This window comes from Protobothrops mucrosquamatus, unplaced genomic scaffold (assembly GCF_001527695.2).
Source record: "Protobothrops mucrosquamatus isolate PMUCROS unplaced genomic scaffold, P.Mucros_1.0 scaffold18, whole genome shotgun sequence".
Classification (NCBI taxonomy): Eukaryota; Metazoa; Chordata; class Lepidosauria; order Squamata; family Viperidae; genus Protobothrops; species Protobothrops mucrosquamatus.
This window is the reverse complement of record NW_015386403.1, coordinates 2,093,747-2,118,509: the sequence shown is the minus strand read 5'-3', so window position 1 is coordinate 2,118,509 and position 24,763 is coordinate 2,093,747. Positions and strand designations below refer to the sequence as shown.

The 24,763-nt window shown below is 35.1% G+C and overlaps 1 protein-coding gene across 1 annotated transcript in view; it reads right to left on the bottom strand.

Moving 5' to 3' along the window:
• Nucleotides 1-3,617: 3,617 nt before the first annotated feature.
• Nucleotides 3,618-24,763, bottom strand: part of RFTN1 (raftlin, lipid raft linker 1) — an 85,441-nt gene continuing 64,295 nt past the window's right edge. The window contains exons 7-9 of the mRNA XM_015810744.1: nucleotides 15,797-15,900; nucleotides 12,618-12,699; nucleotides 3,618-5,085 (exon numbers count right to left, since the gene is read on the bottom strand). Coding sequence (XP_015666230.1) covers nucleotides 4,642-5,085; nucleotides 12,618-12,699; nucleotides 15,797-15,900 — 630 coding nt within the window. The 3' untranslated portion in view covers nucleotides 3,618-4,641. The remainder of the gene's footprint in view (nucleotides 5,086-12,617; nucleotides 12,700-15,796; nucleotides 15,901-24,763) is intronic.

The following is a 24,763-nucleotide window of genomic DNA, read 5'->3' as shown; positions in this document are numbered from 1 at the left end:
TTTGAAATGCCAATTTTGCTTTCACTGAGCTTGAAGAAATTAATCTCCCTCAAAAGGGAGATTATCTGTGACAGTACCACTGTAAAGCTTAAAGTGGAACTATAAACCAGTCTTCTGTAGCAACTTTTTAATGGAACTATTTTTTTATAATTTTAAGCAGTTGACAAGTGATTGATTACTCTTTTAGGATACTCTGGTAGCCTATCTCTTAGCAAAGGGGAGGTGCATTGTTGTTGTTAATTGCGAAGTCGTGTCCGACCCATCATGACCCCATGGACAACGTTCCTCCAGGTCTTCCTGTCCTCTACCATCTTTTGGAGTCCATTTAAGCTCATGCCTACTGCTTCAGTGATTCCATTCAGCCAACTCATTCTCTGTCGTCCCCTTCTTTTATTGCCCTCAATAACAAAGTCCCTAACTTTAAGGCCTCTTGACTTTTATTGCTGACTTTATTTCTCTACCCGCTGTAATTCTTTATTTCTTTCTGCTTACTGAATACCACAGCAACAAGGATACGTCTCTCTGATCATAGGATGTCACAGGCATCGGGGTACCTACTGTTCTGGAATACATTTTGGTAAGGACTCTTCACCATGAAAATTTGGTCAGCTAAGGATAGGAAAAATGCGTTGATTTGAAATGTTAAATTCTACAGTAACAAATACTTCTTTCAATAACACAAGCACTTCAAACAAGGTTAAAAATCTGTTTCACCTAGAATATTTCCTCTGAAGCAAAAGGACAGGGCATATCCGTGTAATTGCAAAATTATATTCTCCCAAGTGATTTATTAATTAATTAGTTTGTACTGAGGCTTTAATTCTTGACCATTGGGATTTTCTTTCGCATCTTAATAGTTTAAGATTGTAGCAGTATTTTAAAAAAGTAATTGTAAATTATAATTCATTTGATGTGAAACTTCCTTAATTGGGTAGAAGATTATTCATGCAGATGGGGGCAAGGATTGGTTATATCTCCAAAAGGAAGATCCCATAATGCAAAACTACACAACTGAAAGACACACAGATTATCTTCACTTTATTTGCCAAAGAGAAGCTTGTCAACATGTTATTATTATTAAATTGATATGCCTCCCATCTTGCCTAGAGGAGGCCTACAACCAAGAACAAATCAACATGATAAAACAGTAAAATATTAGAATAAATATTAACATTAAAATTTGATTTAACAAACATGGCAAAGAAAGGAGCACATTCTTATGGGAAAAGGAAGCAATATCTATGGCCTTGAAAGAGACTGTAGCATGCCTCTTCCTCACCATATTTGATACTTGATAACTACTGAGAAGCCTCCATACTTCACTTTTTAGGGAAGACTCTTGACAACTTGATGGGGAATCAGCTCTAAAAATGACTTAGAGCTTGTCATCTGGATCCCCTTCAGTCACAATTTAGGCTTTAGGTTTGAAACAACATTGGTCATGGTATGTTGGTGGATGATTGTTGAGACCTAGATGAGGGTATATAATGCAGTGCTTTTGATCCTATTGGATCTTTCAGCTATAAATATAATTGACAATGATATCCTTCTGGGCTGCCTAAAAAAGTTGGGGGCAATGTTCCACCTTCCTTTGAGGGCAGTTCCAGTTGCTTATTATTGGAGAAGTCAACCCTGTGGCTACCCACTCATGGGGTGCTTCAGGATTCAGTTTTTTCTTTCTGTTGTTTAACATTTATGGGAAGCTGCTAGGAGAGATCATCTTTCAGTTTGTGGTGCAGTATCACCACAATGTGATACTTAAGTATAAATCACCACTGTAGCCTGGGCTGATATCATGGAAATCTTGTGCCAACATCTGGAGGTTGAGAGCATCTAGACAGGGTAAAATAGATTGAAGCTGAACCAAGGAGAAGTTGCCAGTTAAAGTGATTCTCAGTTTCATACTATATCTGAAGAATTCATCAGGGTTAACAGCTATTGTTGAATGGGTAGGTGGAAACCATGGCAAGGAGGTCCATTGTTCAGCTTTGTCTGATGCATCAATTGGTACCTAAATGCTTATAGGACTGTCATCTTCTAGCTGAAAAAACCCCATCCTACACTTGTTCTGAGAAAGAGTACTGCTTGATCTTCATTTCTTGATGTGCATGTGGGTATGTATGTGTATATTTTAAGTCTTGGAGGCACTATTTCTTGCGCATAGTTTTATGGATGAACCTTCCCTTATTCCTTCTCTAACATCTTTTTGGAAAATGAAGAAAAAAACGGCTCATTCAGAAGGCATTTGGTGACTAACTTTGTTCAATGTTATTTTTTTTATTATGCAAAGTGTTCTGAATTTTTAAATCTATGTAAACAAACATTTGTATTATTTTTTTTGAAGATCATTTAATGCAAAAATGTGTATATCTAATTATTTTTAATATTACTGTCAATTTTTAATTATTGTATTATACTAGAAGTATAGTGAATATGTATCATTGTGAACATTGGTAGATCTGGTATAATTGAACAAGCAAACTATGGAAGAGTAAAAACTGGATGGTACAGACCAGAAGTTGCAATATAGAAAATGAAGCTTCAAAGACTGTCTAGAATGAAGGGGAGAGAATATGTGTCAGAGAACTAGTGTTAATAGAGAAGATAACTGCATGCTGCTCTTAATTCAAAATGAAGTAACTCAGCATATTTTTAGTTCCATGCAGTGTAGAAAATTTTGCTCAGTAATCATATTCTCCATTATTAGAACCATGTCAATTGTAACATTTATGAATAAACCATGGTTTATGAAGATTCCTCTTCCTTTAGCTTCTCTTTGATCTTGCTCTGCTTAAACTGCAATTTAAACTTCATTTATAAATGAAAGTGTACTTGCATATCTTTTGTAAAAACCAGGAGAAAACTATAGCATTAATATCAAGCCGTTGTTGTTTGATTTGGCCAAAAGGGTAACTAAACTTAATTGACCAGAACTAAAATGGGAGTAAATAAGGGTGATTTGGTGAAGAACTACTTCTGATCCTTTGGTATGCACACCGGATTCAAGAGGGTATACTTTCTCCCTCAAAGATTCTGTAGATACAGGGGTGTCCACAAGATATGGTTAAAAAAAGTCAAGCCACAAAGCACAGGTGCTATATGTACGATACACATGAAAAACCATGGTCACCAACTTGACTTTTTTTGTTACCATACCCTATGAATTCCTTTCGTAGACATATGTTTTAAGCTCTGGACTCTAGATAATAAAATGTTAGGCAAATCCAGATTTAAATATTTCTAATTGTTTATAGATGTTATTGTCCTGTTCTCCCTGGATGCACAAAGATTACAGGTTACTTGTATTGAAGCAAAAGCTTAAGGCATGGCTTGCTTTGGGGAACGGGAATTCTTGTTTATTGAATGCTAAAAGTAAATGGAGTTATTTCTTAATAGTTAGCTAAGCAGCTGTAGCTAGAATAAACATTCTTCAGTTGTTGGGGAGGATGAACAGAAGTGTCTTGGGTGTGCATTGAACAAATGCTTTAAACTATTTTTCCATTATATTTTATGTGTCCATTTGAAGTAGTCCACATTTGTTATAAAATGTTTTGCAAATTGCCGTTTCTTGTACATGAAGCTGACAGTTAAAAAAAACAGGTTAAGTATGCATGATGTGTACCTAGAGACCATGTTTTATTGAATCAAAATACTTTACAGAAAAACTAATGGGAACTATCAAACATGAATCAGCCAGCTGGGAAAAGTAACAGTATTTTTATAGTCTCTTAAGTTTCAATTTGTATAAGGACACCATTTTCAAAACACATTACAAAATCTGAACAGTGGCCAAATAATGAATCAGTAATAAGAGAAGTAACTACAAATATGTACAATTAGATTCAAGTATAGAGGTTTACAAATTCAAATTACACAAGTTTTATTGTAAAGACCATTATTTGCAAAATATGCGAAAATATCACATTGTGTGGAATCATTGTGTAGGAAATTTATTTTTCTTATCAACCCACATATTTCAAGACCACAATGGCTTTCATTCTGGTACTATTTATTCCATGAAATTCTGAGCAAGGCTTCCTCTCTTTGCAACACAAGAAGATGACACGAACCCAATCTTTTTTTAATTAATACAAACTTACGGTAATATGGTGCTTTTTTGAAAAATAAACATTGTTTTATAGTTTGGATTATTAAGTGATTGAATATAAACAGATACATTGGACAAATATATAGAAAATTACTGTGTGCTTTGCTTCTCCATCACTAGTGGTTTTCAAACAAAATATGAATCTCCATTATTGCTTTAAAATTCTGAAAAAGAGTATTTAATCCAAAGACAATACAAATGGATGCACTAAAGACAAAATCTAATTATCACCAGTTATTTAAAACTTCTAAACTCCTAAATTCCATTCTCTGGAAGAGAATAAAAAAGTGGTACACATCAACAATACTTTATTTAAAAATATTATATTAAGTATAAAGTGTTCTTTACTCATAAAATTGCATGATTAGCAAAAAAAGGCTGAATAAGTTTGATCTACTGCTAAAATGAAGATACAACCGTGCTAAAGTTTCTTCTAAGTACCTATAAAATTCATCAAACCAAGTCTACTGTAGAGTTATGTTTAACTGTGATAATCAAAATGAGTTCTTTATTTTGGCAAATATTTGCCCCTCTCAATCAACTGATACCTCAGGGATCCAGCCAGTTTCTGCAGCTTCTGCCTCACACACCCCATCATCTGCTGTGGTGCAATGCTCCTGAAACATCTGGCTTTCACAATTTTTATGTGTGCCTTTCTGGCTCAAACAGAAGCCCCCCATGTCTTGATCACCACTCTGTCTTGCATTCCACGTTTCTGCAGACATCTCATTGTTGTAAGAAGGTACAGCTCTGTGCTCAACAGTTCTGTCTTCAGCACAAGCCAGCTGCTGATATGAAATTACCGGGAATTGCAAATCATTTGTGGAGAACTGTGTTTCTGAATTTTTTCTATTTGTGGCTGCTGACTCCTGCTTTTCTATTGTCTGCTGCTGTTGGACTCTGGCACTTAGTTTTGCCTTCAGAGGTTTCTTGTCTTGCTTCTGGTGTTGGTCTTGCTTAGAGAACCTCCAATGAAACTGAAAACAGATATAATAGTACAGGTTATGCTAGAAAAACAAGAGAAATCGAGAGAAATCTTCTTCAACTGCCAGTTTAATTTTAAAAACCTGTCCCAAGACAACACAATCTTCTGGTTCTTGCTTTTTAAATAGAAGTGATTTTGAAAAAAAAAAAAGGACATTACTTTGAGTGTCAGATACTGTTCTGCAAATACATCTTTAAGCTTCTCAGGAGAAAAAAAAAGTGAATTCCCTATGTCAACAGCCTTTTATCAGTTGTATTTTTAAAATGTGTTAATCGTGATTTAGTGGCTCCATCAGGTTATTTTTTTTTCCTTAAAAGAATATGCTTAGTTCACAAACTAAAACCTTTCACTGTAGTTAGAATGTTTTCTTAATAGATGAAAACAGGAAGCCTTGTGCAAAAGGAGGGTTTTACAGTGCTTCTGACAAGGTCTTCTGGAATAAGCAAAAGCAGAAATACAGTGCCAATTGACAACTTGTTACAGCAGCTGCATCTTTCCAGGATTCTGTGCTCTGAAGTACTATTTCAGGATTGAATCTGAAACCTTGCAAAGTTTTAATCAATAGGGATCCTAGTAAACAAAACAAAAATGCATTAGAGATTTCATCTACCATCTGATGAATACTTGTGTACTTTATCTTCTTGTTTGGTTGTTTCCACAATAAAGTAAAGTACTCAATTTCTTGAAAAATATTACACACTGGCAAGTGCAAAATGAGAAAAAAAGGCAGTGGAAGGAAATATTCTGTAGGATGTATTATACACAATATGAAATCACAGCTGCCAATTCTCTAGCTGGTGTTGGACTTCATTTGCATTGAGTTATTCCCAAGAATCTAGAATGTCATAATGTATCAGTGTAGTACATCTGTAGATCCAAGCAGTGTGATTTTTTTTTGTAATGGACAGATGGAAATTTTGTCAATGCGCAGATTTCCTAAGTGCCGTCTGGCTGGTTTATGACATAATCTTTCAACTTCAATTATTCAAATATGTTTTTTCTTTCAATTTCTTTCACTCTCAATGTATTATGTGGGAATAACCTTCAGTTAGATGCATAATCTAAGATTAGTTGAAACTGAATAATTCAAGTGCTAACCAGGGTCCTAAGAATTATTAAGGTAACATCTAAGAATAAAGGTAATTCAAAGCAGGGTGCTTTTTTGTAAAATTAGGTTGTTCGACTTTGATAAATTCAAAGTATTTCCTGATATTATAGGAGTCCTTTAAGTATCACTATGAGGACTCCCAATTATTTTTATTATAATAATGATAATAATGATCTGCAAATAGTCATAGAATAACTGCAGCAAAAGAAAATAAAGGTAGTACCAATAGTAATAGCTGTCTTAGCTGCAATCCCAAAACAATTGGAGAACCACTTGAACACCACTGAACATCACTGACAAAATCACTATCAGTCAATTGCAAAAGGCAGCTTTACTTGGAACAACTTACATCTAACAATACCTCTAATAGCATCAAACATCAACATCTGCTTATCCCATGTACTTGGGAAGGACTTGATAGGTGGACAAAAATGCCAAATCAATCTGAACATCTGTCTGACTGTGTGAAGAACCATAATAATGGTTCAGAAGTTTAGACTGGATTTGGCATTTTTATCCATCTATATAGAGTCCTTTCCAAGGAATGGGGATAGGCAGATGTTTGATGGCTGGTTGTTGTTGTTATTATTAACAGTTATTATATAATAATAATGATAATAATGATATTACTACTATTAATATATTATTATTTAGTTATATGCTAATAATAATAATAATAATAATAATAATAATAATAATAATAATAATAATAATAATAATAATAATAATAATAATAATGTGCCACATTTACTATCAAACAAGGAAAAATAGTGAAAACTGAAGAAATCAAAATGCCCCACGAAAATAACATTAAGAGTCTGGATCAGGAAGATTACTATAAATACTTGGGTATCCTTCAAGCTGACAACATCAAGCACACTGAAGTCAAGAAAAAGATTAGAGGTGAATACATCAAGAGAGTGAAAAAGATCTCAAAGTCCAAACTCAATGGAGGAAATATTTTGAAGGCAATCAATACCTGGGCAATTCTAGTCATTAGATACACAGATGGAATAGTGGACTGGACTCAAGCAGAACTAAAAGCAAGGGATAGGAAGACCAGAAAAATAATGATAATGAATCATGCCCTTCATGCACACTGTGACATTGACAGACTCTACCTACCAAGGCAAATAGGTGGGCGTGAAATGTTGCAAGTACATCAGATGGCTGAAGAAGAAAAAATGGCTTTGGAAGAATATCTGAAGGACAATGATGAAGATGCACTGAAGTTAGTATATCAGGAAGGCTTACTGACTACTGGAGAGACCAAACTGGCCTACAAGAAAGACCAAATGAAGAACAGAATGGAGGCATGGGAAGACAAAGCACCACATGGCTAGTACATTAAAAAAAATCTCTGGGAAAGGAGATAATAACAAGACCTGGTAATGGCTAAGAGCAGGAAAGTTGAAGAAAGAGACCAAGGGACTAATTCTGGCTGCAACAAGATCAAGCCTTAAGGACAAATGCATACAAAGTCAAAATTGAGAAGATAGCAACAGACAGTAAGTGCCACCTATGCAAAGAAACTGAAGAAACAGTGGACTATCTGGTAAGCTGCTGCAAAAAAATCACACAGGCTAACTACAAGCAGCAACATGACAAAGTTGCAACAATGATGTATTGGAAGATGTGCAAGAAATGTTATTTGCCTGCAAGCAAGAACTGGTGGGACCATAAAATAGAGAAAGTCATAGAAAATGAAGAAGTTAAATTGCTCTGGGACTTCAGAATTTAAACAGATAGGCATCTGCAACGTAACACCTTGGACTTAACAACTGTCGATCAGAAAGACAAAAAAGTCTGAATAGTGGTCATGGCAGTGCCTGGAGATAGTAGAATAGAAAAGAAAACGGGAGAAGATAACAAAATACAAAGACCTACAAATAGAAATAGAATGACTGTGGCAAAGGCAAGCAAAGGTAGTACCAATAGTAATAGGAGCTTTGGGTGCAATCCCCAAACAACTGGAGCATCACTTGAACACCACTGGCAGTAATAAATTTGCCATCGGTCAGTTGCAAAAGGCAGCCTTACTAGGAACAGCTTCCATCCTGCAACAATATCTGTAATGCCATCAAACATCCACATCTGCCTATCCCAGGTCCTAGGTAAGGACTCGAGAGGTAGACAAAAATGCCAAATCCAGTATGTACATCTGGCTGACTGTGTGATGATCAATTATAAAAAAATTAACACAATCAAGTTTAAAAAATTGTTGTCCAACAAATTCCTTAGCTAACAAATTCTGGCTAATTAAGCTCCCCAAAGAACACTCCTAGCATCCAAAACAATTAAGGGTGAGATTAGCAGTCTGAATTCCTCTGCATCCTTCACTACTATAATAGGTTAATTTGTTCAGTTTGATCTTTTTCATATCCTATTTCTTTTTTCTGACAGAAATGCTGACATGTGTTCAGAAATCACCTTGCAGCACCACAATTTTACTAAGATTTTTCCTTCAAATTTCTGTCCATTCAAAAGGAACATATAGTCTGTTTTTAGGTTTTCTTCTTTAAATACATCATTCACATTTAACTATGGAAAAAGTTAATTCTACTGTGGCCAGAGCATACTAATGATTTATCAGAGTAAAATCAGAGCTAGAACAGCCTGGGGAAAATACAGTGTAAATTTAGCAGTGCTACCAAATTTTGGGTGCAAAAATTCATATGATCACTAAATGGCAGCAAAGAGATACAAGAACTGTGGCCCATACCTGGTACTTTTAGATATAGGGATACAATAATGGGGTATCACGACTGATGGGAAAGGAAGGAACAGTGAATAAAATACTTAGATTTCAGGAACTGAGTTTGCCTTCTTAATTCAGTGTGTACTAATGATCTGGAGAATTACACTACCTTGATATCAATGCTGTAAGGCTGGAATGCAACCTCTTTGAACTACTTCTAATGGCTTGGTATACTAAACATTTATTTCTTTCTCTTTGTGTCACAGAATGGTTGGAGCCTATCTGTTAGCAATATGACGAATGTTACTTAGTTCTACTATTCCATTTTCCCTCCTATTCAAATCATAATACTATTTCTTTGTGAAATGCATCAAAAATAATTTGAATATGCTGACTTCTGGTGAAAAGATGGCCAACTGACAACACACCCAGGGAAGGAACCCGAAGGGTTTTTTCCCTGGGCTGCAGCTTTTTCATCTTACCAACAGAAGGAACTGGCATTCCTTTAGTTTATATGACTCTCCTAGGTAAGGGAAAGTCCTAGAATTATCCCTCAAGATCCTCCAATAAAGCAAGTAGCTTTAGAAGCTGTGCTTCTAAGCAGCCTGCATGCCGAAAGCTGGGGGACAGGGTTGCAATCAGTTCATTGAAGAAGCAGTTGTTTTGGAATTTATTTTTCAAACTGATGATGCCTTAATCTTTTTTAAGGAATATTAATCTTTATTAAGTTAAAAAAAGGCTCTCATTAGCCATAGCCTGTTATTCCTTTTTGAAAATCTGGGCCATTCTTGGGATTTATTCATTGTTAAACAACAAGGAAGAAGGCTGCTGAAGGCAAGCTAAAATAAAGAAGTGTGGAGTATCTTTTTTTTTATAAAAAAAAGTTGATGAAGAAATATAAGGGCAGAAAGCTGTGGTTCTATTATTTTTAGTAATTTGTAGCTTGGTCTGCTTTGCTGTGAATGGCTAAAACTTTCCGATTTTTATGATTCTTGATTGGCCAGCAATTCTTAAGTGACTTACAAAAAAGTTACTCTTTGACTAAAAAGGGAATTAAGAAGATAGAGGATATTAAAAAATATCCAAGGATATTAAAAAAAAACTTCTCAAACTACCTCAGAGAGGCAAAGAGAAAGTTACCAAACCGCCGAAGCAATTTCACAAGTAGCTAACAACGCAGAGGAATCAAATGAACCTGAAGAGACTAGAAGCATTTGAAATGTGGATTTACAGGCGGCTGTTATGTATAAGCTGGGTTGACAAGATCAGAAATGAGGAGGTGATAAGCCGCCTGCAAAAGCCAAAGGAAATCATCAAAACAATTAAAAAATGAAAATTAGAATATTTCGGACATGTGTTACGACACCCAGAAAAATACGGCATACTCCATTTAATCCTTCAGGGAAAGATTGAAGGCAAACGAGGTCCAGGCAGAAGAAGAACATCGTGGCTTCAAAATCTAAGGGATTGGTTTGGACAAAACTCAGCAGCACTTTTTCGTGCGACTGCTGATAAAAACATGATCGCCAAAGTCCGATAATGGATATGGCACAAGAAGAAGAAGAAGAATATAAACCTGACACCAATTTTTATTATGATGATTTAAATATAAACCTCCCAACACAATGAAAGAGGAGCTTCAAGAAAATCTGCAACTTTTAAATGGACAAGTTTGGGAATTTTTCTCATGGACATTAACAAGGTTGAGAAATCCTTGAGAAAAAGAGAAGCTTATAACTACTTGACAAACATTCCAGAGAAGAAAAAGATTTTATTCCATGAAGACAAGCTGGAAGGAGTGACTTAAATTTAATGAGTTAATTGGAATTAGGATGGATTTTTATCGGTCTGATATTTGTAATTGAAAGAAAGTCTTAATCTAAAGTTTGAAAATGTATTCTTCCTTTATATATAATACTTAAGTAATTCCTAAAGTTTGTATATTATTGAAAGTATATTTGAAAGTATCTATGTTAAGAGAAAGTTAAAAAAAATTATTAGCTTAAAGAAAAGGTTAGATTTTTAAAAAAATATTCTATGAGGGTAGCTTGGAGGGAGGGATCTAAATTTAATGAGTTAATTAGAGTTGGAATTTTATTGGTCTGAAAGTGAATTTTAAAGTATGTATGCTAAGAGGAAGTTAAAAAAAGATGTATTAGAATGTTTTGATTTTAGAAATGTTTTTACAGAAAAGTTTAGTGTTTTAAAATGTATGGGGGGAAAAGCATTTTCTTCCTTTAAGGTTAAAGGATCTGAAAGAATAGCATGAATTTTGTTAATATAAATGGTGATAGTTTATAAAGATTATTAAGTGCAAATGGAAATACATATTATTTCCACAGCAAGGAAGATAAAGCAGAAATCATTAAATTAACTGTTATATTCAAAGAGGAGAATATATTTAATGATGTCTTTTATTTGGATATCACTTCTGGATTTTGTGCTTGTGATAAAAAAAATGAAATTTTGACTTTGGTTTTGCTGATTAGATAGATTTGTTGTTACAGAAAGAGCTAGTTATATACTAATGTCTAAAAGTAAAAAATTGAGGCTGTAATGTTATTTTGTATTGTGCTAAAAAGAGTTGGAAAGCAGCACTTTTTTCTTTATTCCCTTGTACCGCTTATTTTCTCCCCCCTCTCTTTTTCCTTCTCTTAATTTCCTATTTTTATTTTTCTTCATATTTTATACATTGATAAAACAACAAAAGTCATAAGATAGAAAAAAATAATTTGAATATGCTGATTTTCATTTATTTATGTGCCTGAGTGGAAGCCTGCTTCACTGCATTCAGAAAAGGACATCATAGTTCTTGCACAACCAGTCCTCAATCTAATTAAAATTAGAATAGTTCTTCTATACTGAGTTACCAAGTTATTGTTAGTCCAAATTTAATCAAATTATGTCAAATTAAAGGAATTTTAAATAATAGTTGTTTAAGAAGCAGAGGTTCAAAATATTTTGATTATATTTGGCAACCTTATTCCTGTTATAAACTGAGCTGCAAATTCTGTAGCATTTTGACATAATCAAAAGCACTATAACCTTTTAAATTTCTCTTATGGTCAACAAAAGGACAAACAAGTCTTCCCATTTTAAATACGCTCAGTCCAGATCTAATTAGACCACATGTGCCTCAGTTTGCAATTAAATGGGCCAAAGTCCAAAGTGAAGTCTCAAACTATTACCTGTGAATCAGGGCATACTCCTATCAAATAACACTTGGTATTTTGGTTCTTTTTCTTTTCCTGGGTAATAAACTAAAATATCTTACTTCATGACATTACCTTTGACATGTCTTTCCTTTTAATTAGCCAAAGCAGAGTCCAAGCTTTAAATATGTAAAGGCAAAAGGGAGGGAGTGTAATAACTCATTGGAGAGATGGAAAGGAAGCAAGCCATGTTCCAACTACTCTTAAATTATAATTCCTAGCATTCCTCAAGGCTGACTGGACTGACTAAGAAGAGTTCTGCGTTACTCCATCTAAAAGGTGTTGAGCCACAAGTTCCTTGACCTTGCTTCTTCATTTTTTATCTTTTATATACTTTATTGCTATATGTTAGCTTTGTTAACTAAGCCATAATTGAAAATAACAGCAAAGTTAAATAATAATCAACTGACATGTTGCTTACTAAAATATAAGTTATTCAATTAAATTAAATTAAAATATGAAAGCTTTGCCAAGACAAATAGACCAAACAGTGTAAGGCCATATACCTTAGGTTGCTTCCTCTTGGTTTTCTGGGGCAGGAAAGGTCTCTGAAGAAAGACAATCTGCTTTGTGGCTAGTTTTCCATCTCTACAAAATAAAAATTAAAAACACTAACCTGAGAATGTTTTCCATACCTACATATTGCCCTTTAAAATTAAGGACTATCCACTAAAGTCGCTAGGATTGTTCTTGTCAATTCTCTATAAGCTTTTTCTGAACTCTTTCATCATGATACAATTTGAAATATACCACCTCTGGGCAGAAAACGTGACCCTTGAGTGATGTGTCAGACTTGCATTAAAAAACTAAAATTGATTTAAATTTAATGTGAGTTGAATTTAATATGGTTACTCAGGTATTTAATAACAATTCCCTCGTTACCTTTCAAGAGGTTCTTTCAACAGCAGCTTTTGGAAGGTCCATCCAAGGTGTAAAAGGACCTTATGTGGGCACCACATAAAACTGTTTAGCTATTAAAATGTTTTTGAACTGAAAAATAAACTTTTAATCAATAAACAGTTCTTAAAATGTGTAGCCCTTATGGTAAGTATCCTCATACTGTTATGAATGTAAGGAAAGAAAATACCTGTTGTATTCACTGCCTGATAACACTCAGACTGTACAGATTGTATTTTAATTCACTGTTTCTTTAACTGAAATCTGAATAGTAAGGTGTGATTGTAAGCTTGGGGTAGCACAGTCCAACCTCCACCCCCCTCCAAAAATATAGTCACGTATACTATATCACCTTTATTCCAAGAGAAGATTTGGTTAAAAATAATATATATCGTAATTTACTACGTTGAAGAACTATGCCAGACCCATTTTAAAAATGGTCTTACATATTTTGAGTGCATTCAGTCCAAATTCTATAAGCCTTGTTTTAAAGATCTCCCTAAACATTCCTTGGTTCACAAATGCAAAAAAAAAAACCTAGGATCTTCATATATCAGAGAAGTCTTAAAAGACTTCTGTAAGACTGTATACAACATACGATAACACTTTAAAGATTAAAACATGTACATCATAATAAATTAGTTTATGTTTAAGGACTAATTGGAGTTTATTGTTTTTGCTTAAAGGGGAAAAGAAAAACATATTTGAATCTAATAAAATATTTTTTATTATTTAGTGGTAGATTTTTCTAATTAAAATCTTCCAACATACTGTTGTCCATATCCCATCAATTAAGAGGTATGTGCAATGGACTGATACACACAAAATACTTAACGTAATTGTCTGGAATATAATTTATTTGTCAAATTTGTACCTTCCAGAAGCTCAAGGCAGAGTATAAATGCTCCTTCCTCCCATTTTTCCTGAAAATATCCTTATGAGGTTGGTTGGGCTGAGAAACTCTCTACTCTATCATACTCCAAAGCTACCCAGTGCGCTTCCATCATTGGTGCAGATTTGAAACTGGTGTCCCCACTGCCACTCCATCACACAGGCTCTGTAGCACTAACTACAACACTAACCTGGAACAGGCACGAAGTCAATGCTAAATTGGGTCAAAGTAGGAAATCTTCAACCATCAACTTTTTTCCCCATTATACTACATGTACTATAAAAATAAAGTCTTCTTCAGTCAAGGTCAATGTCTGATGACTAATGGACATGTACATACATCTTTTTTGGGGGGGGTGTCTGTTACAGAAGTGTTTTATCAGTGCCTTCTTCCAAGACATCTTTTCAATTTCTCTCTCTGGTTTAAAGCCTAGGTATTTAATAGAGCTCTTCTATTCAAATATTAACCAGGCCTATTAAGACATTTAAGGTAATTCCTTATTTAAATTTGCTAAGGCGGCCTTTCTAATTAACCATTCAGTATTATGCTTTAATTGAGTGGCTTATTCCATAGCTGCAAAGATATTTGCAAATACTGAGCCTATCATCTATAGCCATTCAATATATAATCAGTTTATCGAGATCATAAACATATTATGTGACAATTACTAATTTTCGAACATATGATTAAATAGGTTCATAGTGAAAAAGTTTGCTATATGGGTGCTTCAATCCTAGTGTAATTTGTTCCCCTCCTCCAGACTGGTTAGTAACAGCAACACTACTACAGATGTAGTTGAAGTAACAGAAAACAGAGTGTAAAAATGAATGTAATCAGCAATAATCCATGTCGATAAATGAATTCACGTTGATAAGCCAAGCTGCCACTTCCTAGCTGTTTTCTATGAAAAACAGAACAACTCTATATGTGGTGCTCAAGCACTATCTTTAAGGGGATGAGGATGGGAATTAAGTATTTGCATTTCCCCTCTGATATTGACAGGTGCAATTTAAAGCAGTCCCAGCTTTGCTCCCTTCCAGATGCTTCAGACTGCAAGATCTATCATCCATGATCAATACAACTAGGGTAAACTGTTGAGGGCAGCAATTCAAGGCTAGTGCATCATACTAAGGATGGCTATTCGAGAGCCTCACTAATTCTATGTTAGATCTTGGCTACCATTTTAAGAACACGAGCAAAAATTCAGTACTTTTTAGAGAGGCAGGGGAATTGTGTTTGTTATTGGCCTCAAGATGCTGGTTTAATATTCTCGCACACTGAATCCAGTGCTAATGGTGTTTAAAAATGAAAACTTCTACAAAGGAACAAAGATAAATGGCAGACATAGACGGGATAGTAGCAGCAAATGGCATGGAAGCCACATGGCTTTTGTATTTTTGAATTCTATGACAATCATTTATATTAATGGGATGAAATTTTCCTGTTCCCCTGTAGTTTTCCACAGCCCCCTCCAAAAAGCATCCCTGTGTCTGGAGATTAAAGACTCTTTGAGAAAGTGTGAAATGTTGTGCAGGTGAATATTACTCCTACATTAAAGAACAATCTGGGATATGAGCCAGCAAGGAGGAATGCCCTCATCCACTCTTTCATCAGGAAAAGAAAATTAAACAATTGATAATGTCTCAGATAATTGATAGGACTTGCATCTGCAGCTTGCATAGTTTCCCCTGTGCTTGCCAAAGACTGCTTTCTACTTGCACTGCAAGATTATCAGCACAAAAAGAGAAAGGGCTGAACACTTCATGCTCTATTGTTATATAGGTAGCTTCTGTGCAGGCTGTACAAAAGCTTCCAAAGAAGATCCCTATTGTAAGATCAATGACAGTTTTTATGATTGACTCTTAGACTTAAGGAAAGGCCATTTCTTGACTATACCTCTTTTTCTTTACAATTGGAGTGGGAAGCACACAGGTCAGCTGCCATCCATATACCGCAAGAGAGTTCAACAAGGGATTGTAATCTGCCTCTATATGAACCCCCTAGAAGAGAGAAATTAAACTATTAGAATTAAATGTTAAAAGTGATTCTATTTTATAATGACTATTAATAGATTAGATTGTTTTTGCAAATTCAGCAAAAGTGGGAAAGAAATTGATATCTCAAAAGAAAAGGAATGACGGATCATTTTTCAGTTCTTGCTGAAGGCATAAATAATCTTGTTTAAACAGGAGAAACACATTTCTTTCCATGCTCCAAAACCTTCCATGTGGCAGCTGATGAATCAGATCAACAGGAATAATTCATTTAGTTTTGTTGGAGATTCCCTGGATGAATGGCCTCCTGCAATATTAGCTGAAAGAGAACAATTATCTCCTTCCAGACAAAAGAGTATTCAAGCAATACAAAAATCTCAGCTCTACTAGCATGGACAATCTTGCTTTGGATTGTACAAACACAGCATGATGACAGCTAAAATACAGCAAGAAACTCTTTATTTACACCAGATGGACCAAGGACACACAAGGGAGGGGGAATCCTGCTTCTGACTTCCAGAGCATTTCATGGTATGTTAAACAACATTAGGGTAATAATGAGTCCAGGTCATTTACATCCCAGCAGCAGCAGCAAACTAACAAAATGAATGCAATTTGCTTTGTTCTTTGTATTACCCATAGGCACATGAACACCACCAATTTGTTATTTACCATTAGCAAGTATGCAAACAAGCACTAAGTAAAGCTTTATGCATTGGGCTCTAACTCAAACAGAATTATTTTCCACACACACAATAGGTAAAGGATTGTTTGGCTTCAAATGGTAATGTAACACAATATATAAGTCTTATCTAGAATAGGAAAAAAGTGGGTAGAATCACAATTTATACAAAGGTTGATGAAGAATTATAGATTTGCTAAGAATTGGCCCATCTCAATGTAACAATGAACCATTTCCTCAAGGAACACCCTTTAGGATGGTTTGGACTTCAACTGTTAGAAAACCAGTCAGCAGGCTTCAAGGCCTCTTGGCTCTAAAGTACAGTGAATGCTTTGGCAGTTAATACAATCAAAGCAGAAATTCACTGCCTTGGTTATTATGGCTCTGTAGTGTCTTACTGCCAATCAAATCTCTGGGGTTTTTTTTGTCAGTTTTTAAATGACCAAAAGCCTCTGGGGAGGGAGTCATTCTTTAGGGATGTCACCTTCTTTCCTCACGACCCAGAGCAGGACTAAGTATTGTTGGCAACTAGGCACTCAAGTATTGGTGCAATACAACTGTCCATGCTTGGTTTTTGCAGAAGCCTTATCATTTTGCCCTTTGCTATCAGAGGTGTTTTTCACTATAGGTATGTCAAGTGAGCTCACAAGGTTATTTTTATTACAGGGGTGCTACTATAACTTATTGTTATTATGATTATTCAGATTTAACCATCCTTTTTGCTCCTGGTAGCTCCTACCCAGTCATGGTGGAACTATCCCTGAGGGTACCAAGTATTAGATCTTATGAGCCATTTCATATTTTCATCAGAATTCTTTCCTACTAAAGAAAAAATACAGACATGGATAGAGGCAAAGTTACAATGTAGGACACAGTATTTGGGCTTCTTATAAAACTCCACGACTAAATGGGGATATGGATAATCAAAGTCTTTAAAAAAAATCTACTGCAATTTTTATTTTATCAAGCTATAAAACCAGTACAATCAATATTTCTTTAAAATAATTAATTATGAATATGTAACTTAATATATAAATTCAATAACTATACAATGACAAATATTACTATTATATAAAAGAGTGCATACTTAAAAATACTAACCTATTTTATAAAAAAAATCCTATATGATAAAAGAAATAAAAAGCACAATACTAATACTCACAAAAAAAACACCTGGATTATAAAAATGAAAAAAAAAACTTTTAATCTCACCTTCTATTCTAAAAAAGGGGGAAATATTCAAATTAAAACAAAATAAAATGTTTTTTTAAGGATGGATATTAAAATTATATAATTTTCTTCAATGTCATTATTAAATATAGTGCAATGTTTGCATAGTGAATTAAACAAAGATGGAAAGAAGCACCCAGCAAGGAAGGCCAGAAAGCCCCCCCCCCCTAATCTGTTCAAGGTTTCAAACCTCTGAAAAACAGATATTAACTTGATCAAAACATAAGAGATCATCTGGAATAAAATGTCTCTACACATTACCTCCAAACTACTGTCATCAGGGTTGTTAAATCAGCCAGCCCACCCTACATACACACGTTTTTATCTGGAGGCTGTAAAACTGCTGTAATGATTGGTGTATTATCATTGTCTTGATATTATTTTGTTATTGTTTTTAAAACCACAAGTAGTTTTTACACTCTAATACATATCATTTGTTTTTCACTGGCCCCATTTTGGTTCTATTTCTCTTTCATTTAAGGCCAATTAATTCTTAAAAATAATACTGAACGGGCATGAAAAAGAAAACACATACATGTATTCATACAGAACTTTAGATGTAATAAAACCTTAACATTTATAACACCATACATAAGGAAATATATAATAGTAGTCATTTTTAAACCTCTAAAGAATTCAGTTAAGATCTAAATATTTTTTTAAAAAAGAAAGCATATGTACAAAGGGGAAAAGAGTATAAATTGATCTACAAATCATAGTGAAAGACATTTTTTTTATGTGTGAAAGGGAGCACACCTTTAATGAACTCATTCCCCATTCTCTTGCAGTTGGTAAGTAATCTCTGATCACACCTTGAGTGTCAAAAAACTAGAGAATGTTGAGCTAGCCATTTTCTTCTCTTGTAGCAGATAAAAAGAATTCAATCTTATTCATGGTTTTGGTGTTTATTAATTTTTCCCTATTCTCAGCAATAGTTTGGCTCATTAGGAAAATCTAAAAAGCTATATAATTTGAGATATGGATGGGAGAATATCTAGGCCAAGTCAGTATAAAGAAAAGCAACATGTATTAGCAATTTCCCCCTTTTTCTTCAATAATACAGACTTTAAAATAAAACCAGTAATAAATGAAATAATACAATCCACATTTGTATAAGACCACAGAAAGTGCATCAGAAGCAGTTTTTCTCCAATCTCTGGATCAAAATTGTCTGGCAGTTGTAGAATTGAAATAACTTTAGAATCTGAGATGATGTATATGGTCATCAATCCAGCTTAACCTTTTATATGTTGAAGGATCTATGAATAAGCAGTCTTGATTACTGCCTGTCAAATACTTCTTGGAAAACATCAAATAAGCAAAAGCCACAATGCACAGGCAACTGGAACAGTGCCTTTTGTTGAATGCATCACTCCTAAAGTAATATTCCTAAACTCCATTATCATACAGATAGTTGTCAAGACATGACTGTAATGGTGTCTGCCCATTGCGGTTACATGTTGTAGCAGTCATAATGACCCCAACCCTACTCTCTCCAAGGAAACATAAACGAATGTGTGGATCATTAAGTGCAGTGTGGGGTGCCTTCTGGATGAAAGAGGCCTAGTACAGGTGCAGGCCTGCTTGCCCTGGCTCTCCCAAAGACCCTCCCACCTCCAAAACAGTCCATGACCCACTTCCCATGCCTTGGAACCCAACAGGCTTTTTTCCATTCCCACCAGACCTTAGGTCTGATTTCCCACCCCACCAGGCCAAACATTCCTCTCCTTGCTTACTTTTTGAAGAGCTCTGAGGCCTATTAGAACCCTAGAATGACTTCTTTTGCACAGCTGCATTAGGGTCACTGCTGCATAGTCTGGGAACAAACTGCTTTGTTTTGCTGCCTTAACAAATTCTTCACAGTGCTGCAGAAGCTTCTGCAGCTTTCAAAAGCTTTTGCAACACTGTGCAGACCTCTCTAAGGCAGCAAAATGAAGCAATTTTTCTGGCAGCTGCCATTTTGTCCTGCCCACAAACAGGCAGGACAAAATGGTGGCTACATTTGGATCACTGCCGCATGGCCAGGGACACATGGTCTGCCCTCCTCCAACAACATGAAGTCCAGAAAGTTTCAGAAGACAACTGTTGTGCATGATAGACATATGGGGAAGAGACCCAAGCACTGCAGAGTTCCGGTGGGATAGGATGGGAGGAGAGAGATAGGACGCTGTGGTGGATTGTAATGGCGAACGACTGCAGGATTTTGCAGCCATTGTAACTTTGAAATGAGTTTATATATAGTTTTGGGGGGAGGTCTGTCATAATTTAGGATGTTTATTAAATGGCCTATTGTACCTCGAGGATAAGCTGTACAATATTATATGATCAAACACATACATTTTTGGGGTGCTTTTGAAATTTCTTCCAGCACCATGTCATCAACAGCAGAATTATGCTAGCTTGTAAAAGTCTGCATAGAATTTTTTTTACACATTTTGTAACCTTATACTGCATAATACCAAATATATATGATTCATTATCAGTGGTACGGGATCTAATTTGGGGCAGGTTTGGCAGAGAAAAGTGTTTACATTAGGATCTATTTAAGAGGCATGGATCATGTTTAATACAAATAATTGATCATACGATACAAGGCTACAAGGAGCAAACATTAACCCTTAGTGAAAACAACACCCACTGTATCACAATCCCACACTGTACGTATATTACATAACTAAAATAACAACAGTATTTCTATTGCACTGGACCATCTCTAATGTTAAGTGTTCCAAGTACATGAGGGGAAAAGCCAGATGATGCACTCTAACTAGAAAATACTGCTGCATTATCTTACATATTTTATTGCTTCCAACTCTATAATATACTAAAGGACCTTTATGAAATGGAAGCAATGTGGAGAAATTGTTTGTCAAGTATTCAAAACCCATTCTACATTTATGACCAGCTGTAGTTTCCAGTAATATTTCAAGAAGCCTGCCATGAAAAATACTTGCAGCAACCCAGACTTGAGGATACCTGTCCATACCAAAATCAGTCTCTGTGCACAACTGATTTATTAGTTAAGGTATATATAAGGTAACATATGACCGACAACCTTTGCTGATATGGTGAGTTTTTAACTGTTTCGGAACTGTTGGTAAGACCGTTAAAAGTCTTTGGCGCTGTTTGAAATTGTTCTGCCGGCAGCAAGATCTGACTGCTGGCCCAGCAACGGATTCTATTGCAAATCAGGGCTGTTTCCAAAGGAGGCAGAGGAGGAGAGGTCCCGGGGCTCATGGAGCGAAGGAACTGGATGAGGCTGTTGACAGGCCCAGAGGAAGAGAGAGAGGCTTTTGGAGGAGTTGGAGGCAATAGCAGCGTGCTCCAGGGGCAAAAAGGAGTGAGGCCCCTTTAAGGAAAAGGTGGAAGAGACAGGATCAGAAAAAGGAAAGGAGGTGAGGTTGTCATGCAGAAATACAAGCTAATTTGAGGGCTAATCTACATGGAGCTCCGTTTCCATCTGCCCTGTTTGCCATTGTTCGCTCCCTAGAGACTAAAATGGACGTTCGGAAACTTGAGCTGGCCACGAACAAGGAGTGTATATCAGAAGTGGTGACACTTTGAGAGCTGTATGCAACAAAATTTCATTTTTATGTATGCTGATTGGTGTACATTCAAAGTGACAATAAAGGTTGTTGTTGTTGTTGTTATTACTATTATTAATCAAACTCATGAAAGACTCCCATTGCCTAGATATGTTGCTCAGCTGTTACCTGGATTCATCAGTTATCTGACGTAAGTAGGTAACTTTCCTCTGTTGAGAAACTGATATGTAAATATTTCCAGAGTGAGAATGCATTTAACATGGCATCAACTGAACTTCATTCACTAGGCTATGGGGAGATGTTCAGCGTAAATGGGGGAGATATAATTTTTTCAATATAAAATAGTCTTTCCATAACCATTCGCTATTGCATATAGTCCTTAAGTTACGACTGTAATTGAGCCCACAATTACAATCATAAATGGTGATAGTCATAAGTCAGGTTACCACATGACCAGGCCCAATTTTATAACCTTTTTAGTGGAGGTTGTTAAGTAAACGTGGCAATTGCAAAGCAAACACGTTGGTCATTAAGCAAGCCCATTGTTTGCAATAGGGTGGTTTTTGCTGGAAACTGGAAGTAAATGCTAATTTCTGGCAACAACAGTATAAATCATGATCACATGACTATGAGGTGCTATAAACACAGCTGTAAATGCAGGCAAGTTTCAGAGTGCCCCAAATGCAATCAAGCGATCATGTGAAGAAGACATGGATACAGGAATTTAGAAACCAAGTCATAATTACCTTTTGGGATGTCCACTCTACTATTACTACTACTACTACTACTACTACTACTACTACTACTACTAATAATAATAATAATAATAATAATAACAACAACAACAACAACAACAACAACAACAATTGGAAGGGATCTTGGAGGTCATCTAATCCAACCCCTTGCTCCGGCAGGAAACCCTATACCATTTCAGGCAAATGGCTGTCTTCTTAAAAACTTCCATTATTGGAGCATTCACAGATTCTGGAGGCAGGTTGTTCCACTCATTAATTGTTCTAACTGTCAGGAAATTTCTCCTTAGTTCTAGGTTGCTTCTCTCTTGATTAATTTCCATCATTTACTTCTTGTCCCGCCTTAAGGTGCTTTGGAGAATAGCTCGACTCCCTCTTCTTTGTGGCAACCCGTGAGATATTGGAACGCTGCTATCATGTCACCCCTCATCCTTCTCTTCATTAAGCTAGACATATCTAATTCCAGCAACTGTTCCTTATATGTTTTAGCCTCCAGTCCCCTAATCATCTTTGTTGCTCTTCTCTGTACTCTTTCTAGAGTCTCATCATCTGTTTTACATCGTGGTGACCAAAACGAGATGCAGTAGTCCAAGTGTGGCCTTACCAAGGCATTGTAAAGTGGTATTAACACTTTACGTGATCTTGATTCTATCCTCTGTTAATGCAGCCTAGCAGGACTGCATTAATGTTGAATGGTCATTAAGTGACCGATCATAAGACTAGGATTACCTTCAGTTTTTAAAGTTTTTTTTAATTCATAAAATAAATTCATGGAACATTGTATCTGTTCAGAATGTAGCAAGTCACCATAGAATCTGTGGAACTTAACTAGAGAATTAAGTTCTCATCCCTCATGAGAAAATGCTCATCCTGCCTAACTCAAAAACAATGAGGCAACAATCCTTGGTAACAACTGAAACAAGTCCATGATTATCACAGAAATAGACCAGTCCTCAATCAGACCAGGTAAGAAAATCTGAATGCTGAATTACCATAAGATTATCACACTGATTGAAATCCTTTGGAAATTGAAAAATGGCTAGAAAGGAAACCTAAAAAAGTGGACAGATTTACAGTAAGTTATGGGGATCCCATTCTTTCACAAATGGGTAAAAAGAGTTTCTCCTAATTAATTCTGTCAGAAGCATCAGATTGACAAACATTTCAAAACCAAGAACAGAAAGATGGGTATTCTTCCATTCACTGACTTAGATGCACCAGCTAAACTAAATGGAGGGATATCTTCCTCTTCTTCTAAAAAAGACAAATAGATGCATGCAATTGTATTTTTTTTTCAAGAGAGCCTAAATTGTCTTGAAATGCAGGAAGAACAAAATCAATGACATATTATCTAAATAAATAGGGGACAAATCCTTAATTCCTAATGTGCAGTTTCATTCATGTCTTGAAGGCTTTATGGATTCACAGAAAATTGAACCAACATAGCATTATATGCAATATAAAAAAAAATTTGCTTGTTTTTTGCTTATTCCAGTACAGAGAGAATTAAAAATCTTTATGGATTTTTCATTTTATTGGAGCAGAAAAATAAGCATTTCTTTCAGCAAACAGATTCTTTTAATTTTACCTGCATTTATTTAAGAAATTTATATCTGTATTACCATACTTGTATTGTTCCTATTTTTCCTTATTTATATAAACTTAATAAAATTTTGTTTAAAAAAAAGAAATTTATATCTGTTTTGGATGCACTCTCTTCCATTCTTCCACCTTCCTATAACTAACTCCTCTGATCAGAGTAAAACAATAATGGGAGATCAGATTTATGTATGCCTAGCCAAGGATTACTACAGTAGATTAACTATTCTCTACTAGTAAAGTTCCCTAATAAAGTTTATGCCATTTTTAGCTACTGTTAATATTAGCTATTTCTACAGAACTCCCCATCTAAATATGGGCTTTAACTGTATTAACTGGTTATTTCTTTCAAGATGGTAGGACATGTTTTTTGTCTTCAATCTTCTCTGGAGCCTGTTACATCAGGAAGACAGGATTCTCATTACTCATCTTCCTTCTTTTATGGTTTTTGAACCCTATCATGGTCCATTTCAAGAGTCTTCCTTCATTTCCTCCAGAACCAACAAAATATGTATTCACTGTGAATAATATCTTATCTATTTTGTCTTGTTCCTACGGGGGCCACCACTATGCAGTTCTTCACTCTTCCTTGCTAATACATCAGTTCTCCTTTTTCTGTGAGAAAGTTTTTGTCTGAAAAGATGTGTTACCTCTTCTTCTGTCAGCTATGTTATTAACTTAAAAACAGCTCACATGATAGATAGCCTATAGCTGTAGCATGCTCTCACAATAGAAAGATTGTCCAAAGTATATATAGTATTATTTTTCTACTTGCATGCAAATTGATATATACTTTTAACACCTCCACATTAAATGCTACAAAGAAAGTTGAGTAAATATTAACCTGTGTAGAAATGATTCTAAGTCTTTTTATATATCATGATAATACTTTGTTTAGGGATATGTTAAATTAATCCAATATTTACTATGTTTTTTCATATATATATGAAAGCATTCATATATATATATATATATATATATATATATATATATATATATATATATATATATATATATATATATATATATATATATATATATATATATATATATATATATAT